The 8374-nt window shown below is 48.4% G+C and overlaps 1 protein-coding gene across 8 annotated transcripts in view; it reads right to left on the bottom strand.

The window, feature by feature from the left end:
• Positions 1–8374, bottom strand: part of MGRN1 (mahogunin ring finger 1) — a 213561-nt gene that overhangs the window by 60910 nt on the left and 144277 nt on the right. For all 8 annotated transcript variants that reach the window (XM_019507531.1, XM_019507529.1, XM_019507530.1 and 5 more), the window contains exon 7: positions 1861–1913. In XM_019507531.1, the coding sequence (XP_019363076.1) occupies positions 1861–1913 (53 nt within the window). The remainder of the gene's footprint in view (positions 1–1860; positions 1914–8374) is intronic.

An 8374-nucleotide genomic window follows, 5' to 3' on the forward strand; every position in this document is an offset into this window, starting at 1 on the left:
GCTTCTGCAAGCTTATTGCAGATAGACACCTTGATGAACGTTTCTAGGATATTCCCTAGAATAGATGTTAGGCTGACTGGCCTATAGTAACCTGGGTCCTCCCTCCAGCCTTTCTTGTGGATGGGCACAACACTGGCCCTCTTCCAGTCCTCAGGGACTTCTCCACAGTGCCATGAGTTGTATAAGAGTTTCACCAGAGGTTCCGTAATGACTCGGCTAGCTCCTTCAGCACTCTTGGATGAAGATCATCAGGTCCCGCTGACTTCTATGAGTCTAATTTTATTAATTGGTCATACACCAATTCTACAACAATAGTAGGAAGGCAATATTCCTACCATGCTCATCCTCTACTCTACCTGACATGGTTTTCCTCTTGGTCTGGTGCAAGACCGAGGCAAAGTAGTCATCCAGGAGTTCAGCTTTCTCCTGGGTGCCAGTAACCAGCTCTCCTCAGTTGTTGAGCAACAACCTCACACTCCCATTTGTCTTCCTCCTGTTCCCTATGTACCTAAAGAAGGACTTCCTATTCCTAATCTTAGTTTGGTCACTGCTTTAGCAAACTAATCTGTCTCATCTGTTCCCTGCAAATGTGGGCTGTTATGGAATAGTCCTCCTTGGAGCCAGCCCCAAGCTTCTATTGTTTATAAGCCTCTTTCTTAAGAGGACCATGATTTCCCTGTTTAGCCAAGAGGGCTTCCCAGCCCTTCTGTTACCTTTTCTCTGCATGGGAATGGACTTCCTTTGTGCTTCAAGGATAGTGTCCTTAAGGAACAGCCACTCTTTGTGCACACCTTTTGCCTTCGATCTCTGGTCCCGCAGCACTTGCCCTATTAGTGACCTAAGCTTGTTGAAATTCGCATTTTTTAAATCTAAGACTTCAATCCTGCCATCTGATTTGCTTTACATCAGACAGAGAACATGGTCACTGTCACCAAGACTTTCCTCTACGTTTAAGTAGGTCATCAGGTCTTTTCCTTTGGCCAGAACCAAGTCTAACAGAGCATCACCTCTGGTTGGCCCATGCACCTCCTGAGTCAAGAAGAGCTCCTTGACACAGGTCAGGAAAGATTACAAGCGATCCAACTTGGTTGAGTGTTCCTCCCAGGAGATGTCTGGATAATTAAAATTGTCCATGACAATCATGTCAGATGCACGTGTGGCCTCAGTCAATTCTCGGGTGAACTCCAGATCGAGTTCCTCCCCCTGGTTTGGTGGTCTGTAGTATACACCTACAGTTAGATCTCTCGCGCTGCACCCCCCCCCGCAACTTGACCCAGAGGGTTTCATGCTGTCCATTTTTGAAGCTGATGTCAGCCTCCAAGGAGGTGTACTACTCTTTCACATGGAGAGCAATGCCTCCACCTTTCTTCGCCACCCAGTCCCTTCTATACAGGGTGTAGCCCTGTATAGCTATGCTCCAGTCATGTAAGGAGTACCACCAGATCTCAAGATGTAATGCTCCTTAACATGGTTTAATCCCATCCATAGGCTAAGACCAAACCATGTTACAGCCCGTTCTAGACACAGCACATCTGGTTCTATAGACAGATCTTAATCATACTATGATAATGTTGTTATGTTTAAACACCCATCAGATTTAAATCACCACAGAGAGTAACATACTTCCAGTCATCAAACAGACAGAAAATGTTGTTTAGTTCAGTTCTGAAGCTGGTAACATACAGCTGCTCATGCGCAGCCTGTGGGGCATACTGTGGTAATATGTGGGAGCTCTGGTCATGGACCTGAACACTACAGGGCTAGGTACTACACAAATAGGACAAACACCCTATGAAAACTTCCATCCACAAGATTACATGTACAGAGAAGAGTGAAAGCAGAATGACAGGACTCGTTTACCTTTTCAAATGCAGCCAAGAGAACATGAGCATGACCAGTAACTTCCACCACCACTGGAAAGAAAAAACAACATTGATTAAAATGCTGAAGAAGGTCAGCCCACTGCACCCAATGGGTATAGGAGGAGAGTTACCTCATTTACCATGAGTAGACCTTCCTTGGATTTTTCCCATGAGGCCCAATACCCTGGGGCAGGAGATTTATGAATGGAGAGAATAATGAAGAATAAAACTACCAAGCTTATAAGAGTTGGAATGCAGGTACTGTTTTAAAAGTAGAATTTCAGCTATTTTCCCCTTTAATCCAGACATGTTGAATTTTAATCCTACAATTAGAATTAAATCTTAGCCAAAGGTCAGCTGTCTGACCTTTGGCTATGATTTGGTTCAAAGACTCACTTAATTAGCTTCTGCAGGACAGCAAACACTCCTAAACATAGAGCTGAACCCTATGCCTAACAAACAGGCTCTAAACTCTCAGATTTATTTGATTAGTTTTGTATCTCTGAGATGTTTCATAGAATTATATAAAATTAGGGTTGGAAGGGACCTCAGGAGGTCATCTAGTCCAACCCCCTAATCAAAGCTGGACCACCTCTAACTTGATCATCCCAGCCAAAGCTTTGTCTAGCTGGGTCTTAAAAACCTCCAAAGATGAAGATTCCACAACCTCTCTGGGTAACCTGTTCCAGTGTTTTACTACCCTCCTAGTGAGAATGTTTTTCTTAATATCCAACTTAAACCTCCTTTGCTGCAACTTGAGACCACTGCTCATTGTTCTGTCTTCTGCCACCACTGAAAACAACTTTCCCTTTACAAAACTATGAAATTGAAACTATGAGAAGTGAATAAACCTGCCAAGTTCCTTTTATTCCCTAAGCTTGTGATCCTTGCATAGGGAAAAATTAGGCTAGCTTATCTGCAGGTGGCAAACCCACCTTATTCCAATCTAGTCTTAGGCACTTATGATGCATTAACTAACTGCACCAGCTTTTTGTCAGGTACAGCCACTGAAACATCTATGTCTATTTCTCTGGCTCCTTCCACCCTCTCTCCCCAAAATAAACAGCATTTTTGTACTTTCCAAATGGGATACCTTGCCATTACCCAAAATGCTCAAAGTAATTGCCAAAGGTTCTTGTGCTGCATCAACAGATTCTTCAATCCTTTGTCAAATGCAGAATAAGTGTATGTAGCCCTTAGAATCCAAAATCCTTCAAGCGAGAGGATTCCTGAGTTCTGTCCCAGCACTTATATTGGCATGTATGGCCATTTTGTTTTACTGGCTCAATTTTGTCATATGTTAATAAGGAATAACTCTTTCCTGCCTCAAAGTGCTGGGAAGAGTAAACTGTTAAGTGCCTGGAGACTACTGGGGATGGGAGTCACTAGAGAAAGCATACAACTTCAGGTCCCATTATCACAAATATATACAGTTCAGCTCAGTACACAAGAAAGGTTTGGAGCAACTAGCCCACTATAATCAGCTTCCAGGCCAGTAATGGTTGAAGGAAGTAACACAGTGGGTGCATCTACTTGAGATGTTTACTGCCTAATTAGCTCTGCAGTAAAGTCTCAAGATCTACACATGTGGCCCTATGAGGCTGCAAGAAACTAATTAAACTCCACCGCAGGTCCTGTGGCAGTGTTCTTCTGTGTACAGCAGCACATGTGTAGACGCTGACACCGCTGGCTGGGTCATGAGAGTGCTTCAGTGCATGGCTGCCTGCTCCCCGCAGCACTTTGAACCAGGTGGGAGCAGCCCTGGGCTGAAAGGCTGAACCCCTGGGCCCCCTGCCAGCCAGGGATGTTCTGACCCAGCTCAGCAGTCCTAGGCCAGAGTTTATTGCTCCATGCTAACAGCACATGTAGATGCATCCAGTCAGTCTCCAATAAAGATAGGAACTCATTAATTCCTTTTTGGTCCCCAAAATCAAATGACTACAAGAACTATTCACTGGATTTTGGCACAAAAATCAGGTTTAGAAATAGCAGCATATGGGATAGGAAACTATGGAGTCTTAGGATCTGTAAGAGAAGGGTCTACAGGCCCTGACGACAGATTGAGTTATTCGGAAGAACATCAGTAGTTAAGATACAGTTGACAAAGATAACCATGTATCAGTAGAAGAGAGACTATTTGCTGATCCCCTCCCTGCCATTTGTGAAGAAGAAATAAATTCTAGATTATTTGGTGACAAAGCCTGGTCTACCTTGCTCAATGAAATTCCTCCTATAAGTTGTTTTTAAGAGAAGTTGGGGATAAAAGAATCTAAAAGGGAATAATGCCTGCTCATTCAGGCCATTTGCATGTCTAAAACTGTGCAGTCATATACTGAACAGCTTCTCCCCTCAGTTGAGGGTGTCACAGAAGTACCCCAAGACAAAGTTACTTTGGGGGTTGCCCAAGTGGCATGCATGGATGTTCTCCCAAATTAGGTTCTCTATTGGGGTGTTTGGTCTCTAACTGTAGCCACATTCAGTTTTATTGTCCTTATAACAGTACATGTTATAGTGTTTAAATGTAAATTGTAATGTATCTTTATATTTCTACTAAAGTTGTTAGTGTTGGTAGCATAAGGTGGTGATTAACTTGAACAAACCACAACTCTTCAAACTTAGAAGAACCAATGGCTGAGAATTAGCATTTGACTTGTTTTGTGTTCAGGTCGTCCTCAAGGTTGTGCCTCTGGCCTGCAGTGCAGTAGCAAGGTTGGGGGGGGGCAGCAAGCAGGGTGACCGCCCCAGGTGCTGAAGTGAAGGGGTCCCAATAAGCATTGCCAGCTGGGGCGCGGGACAGAGCCACGAGCAGCTTGTTGGTGGAGTGTGGGGACACGGGAAAGGCAGGTTCCGCCGCTGCATGCACTCTCGGCCAAGCATGGGGAGGGAGGAGAGCGTGTGCCCCCCGGATCTGTGCGCAAGGTGATGTTGGGCTGCCGCTGTGGGCACTGCCCCAGGTGCCAAACTTCATTGCTACAGCACTGCTGGCCTGGGTCTGGCCAGACAGTGATCTATTTACATGTTGTGAAAAACCTAACACCTAGCTGATCAAATCATCATCCAAGAGAGACAGAGAATCAGATTAACAAATCTGCATGTCTAAAAAGGATACAAGAATGTGGTTTGGTAAACAAGCACGTCTGGAGGGGTTCAGAAAGTTACTGGCATAGTGTGAGGCCCCTAGAAATGAAGGGGTGACATGCATTAAAAACCATGGTGTTTATATTCAGTCTGCTCTGGTACAAGGGAGCGGCGAGATCCCCAGCCATAAACCAAGCCAAGAGGGGAATGCAGAAAACCTAACCAGCAGGGTCAGGGCCAGAAGATACGTTTAGACCAGGGGTGGGCAATTATTTTGTCTCATGGGCGACATAGGGAGTTTTGAGTTGGCACCCATCTCCCACTGCCGCTGCACAACAGCTCACCAAACCTCCTAATGTGGGATGGGCCGCAAGTGGGCAGGGAGCTGGCGTTGGGGCGGGCAGATGGCAGTTTCAGCAGGGACAGCTCAATCAAGATTCCATCTGCTACCAGCACCACCTCTGGACTGCCCTTCTACCCCAAGAAGGGGCTGGAGCTCCTGCCCAGCTTTGGCATCAGTGATCTAGGCGCAGGGGTGGTGATGTCTAGCAGCAGCTTCTGCCTGGCCATTGGGAAAAAGCGAGACCTGGTGGTGGGTGTGGCCACCTCCCACTTGCCACTGCCAGGGCCTTCTTGCTGTGGCCACCTGGAGTCCATGCCGGGGTTGCATTGTGACTCCTCCCCACTGCCATTGCTACCATCAGCACCACCTCTGGGCCACCCTGGATTTTTAGGCTCAGCAGGGAGGCCCCAGCAGTGGTGAAGGGAAGGCAGCTGCACCTACCGCCAGGTCCCACTATTTCCCAGCACCCAGCATAGAGTGGCCATTGGTCCTGTTTTATACTGGGCCATCCTGTTTTTAAACCCTTTGTCCCCTGTCCATTCTTGAATGAGACATGGACTGTACATAGTTTTTCAGTTCATTAGTCAAAATGCATATCAATCATTTGTCCTCAGGATTCTATTGGTGGTGCACAGCCAGGAGAAGCAGGGTTCTGAGCCAGTAAGGGAGGATGGTGGAGGATCCCAGAGGCTGGTTCCTCTGCACCTGTGCAAGGAGCTGTGGCTGCAGTTCATGTGCCACCATAGTGAGAGCCAGGGCACTGTTGCATGCCTCAGCTCCCTGACCCTGGGCTGGGCATGTGTTGGATGGGCCTGGGCCCCACAGGCAGCTAAGCTACACACCCCTTCCCCCTCCACCCCCACTGCTTTGGTATAAGGTAATGGCTTTGAGAGCAAGCGGGTAGAGCACTGAATTTGTATCTGCTGAAAGGCAGGTGGGACTGAAAAGAGGCTCTTGCCACTTTCTTTGCACCCACAGAGCAACCTGGTGAGTCCCTGGGATGCCCTGCTCAGCAGGGACGAAGAGGTTTGGCAGAGGGGCCTCTTGGCTCCCAGGCAGCTCATTAAGCCATTATTTCTCCTCTGTTCCAGGCAAACCTGTCTGTTTCCTGGGAGGAAAGGAAGGTCCTGCTGGACAGCTGGCTGCACTGCCACAGGCATCCAGTGCCCATTGACCCCACTCAGCCCATCTCTGACCAGAATGTGCCCAGGGCAGACTCGTTGGTGCCCAGTGTCTGTGCTGAATGCAGATGGAGGGAGGTGAGGTCCCTGGGGATCGTGTGCCCCTGGCTCCCAAGCACAGAGCTGGGCTGGAGTGAGACCAGATCTGGGTGGGGGGAGGGGATGCCCAAGCCTCATACCTGCTATGCCATGTTTGTTCTCTCAAGACTGGATTGTCTAGGGAGAACAGTAGAGCTGTGGAATACGTGAAACCATGATGCACGGGGAGCAAGCCAAGGCTCCCTGCTGGCTGAACTGCAGAGGTTCACGAACATGCTGCCAATCCTAGCACCTGCTCTCCCTCACTTCACAGGGCACCACACGTTCATTGACCAAATAGCAGTCTTTTTGTGGTGGCCTCACCCTTTGCTGCTGATTGGCCAAGGAGGCTAGTGGTCCCACCAGTCACCAAGGGTATGTCCTGTAATCTGGGGATCCGCCAGTGGCCACCCTAGCACAGCAGCAGCTTCTGCCTGGCCACAACCCTGGCCCACCCCACATGGGGGTCAGGGTCCCTGCAGTGCCCATTCCAGACCACCTACCCCAGGCCACAATGAGCAGTGCTGGCCAGGCAGAACTTGCTGCTGGACGCAGGGAAGAAGCAGAACCTGGAGACGGGCACAGCTGCCTTCCTCTTGCCGCTGCCAGGCCCTTTTCGATGCCGCCACCTGGAGCCCACACTGGGGCTACCCCACGCCTCCTCCTTGCTGTCCCCTACCCCCTGCAGATGCAGGCAGTGAGAAGGGTCTGGCAGTGGCACAGGGGAGGCGGCTGCACCTGCCATCAATCCTGCCTTTTCCCTGCACCTAGCAGCACCTTCTGCCCACCTGCTGCTGCTGCTTATCATGGCCAGGCCAACCCCTGAAGCTGGCTAAAGACTACATCTTTGGATTCAACTTGTAGGGTAAGAACAGGTCAATGTTCCGGTACTTTATTTTGTTTGTTTAGTCTTATACCTCTGACTGCATCTCAACACACAGCTACTGGTTTCTAATGTTTGTTCTGTTTATATAATAAAACAAGCCAACTGCCCATCAGGAATGATGGGGGGGAGGGGAGTGGGCAGGGATGGAGTGCTGCCACCCACCGCCCTGTGCCACTGCCGCCTCCTGACCAGAATGTTCTTGGAGTACTCTGATTGGTTGTTTCAGTCAGCATTGTGATTGGCTGCCAAGACACTCAATCAAAGTGTGAATAAAGCATTACAGACAGACAGACTAAGGCTTTTTTATCTTGGAATCTTTTGCTGTTTGTCCCCATACTAGTTGCCTGTGGAAAGAGTGACTTCTGGCAGCTGACAGTCCAGGTTGACCATCTCCCTGGAGAGGAGGATTTACAATTCCTTCTTTCATAACCCAAAGGCTTGGGACTGGCACAGATCCCTCGCTGCAACTTCAGAGTCCAGCTATGAGGGCAGAGGATCTAAGATGCTGAGATAGGAAACTAGATCAGGGCAACCTTAGGTCTTTTCCTTGGGGTGAGGGAGCACAGTGGAGAGAAACTCAGGGCTGTGGGTGCCCCTCACTTACAGATTTGTGATGGAGGTGTCTAACAGCTTTTAAATGGGAACAGTGCCAGCATTAGAAGGATTAGGCAGGCCAGAAGCATTACAACCACAAATTCTTCAACAAAAGCAAGAATCAAAACACCTGTGCTTTTTGGAAATCATTTGTGTCACACGTTTTTGTGCCAATAGCTTTTTCCAGGTGGGGTTTAAAAGGGCCTGTAAATCTGTTCTAATAAACTACCAAGTTAGATTTCATTAATTCAATAGCCAATTGCCCATCAGGACTGGTAGGGGGTGGGGACAGAGTGCTGCACCACCCTCACCTCCCAGGAGTGGGGGCGGGAAAGCTTGCCATGCCATTCCT

The sequence above is a fragment of the Gavialis gangeticus genome, unplaced genomic scaffold, assembly GCF_001723915.1.
Source record: "Gavialis gangeticus isolate Ggan-Ray unplaced genomic scaffold, GavGan_comp1, whole genome shotgun sequence".
NCBI classification, from domain to species: Eukaryota; Metazoa; Chordata; order Crocodylia; family Gavialidae; genus Gavialis; species Gavialis gangeticus.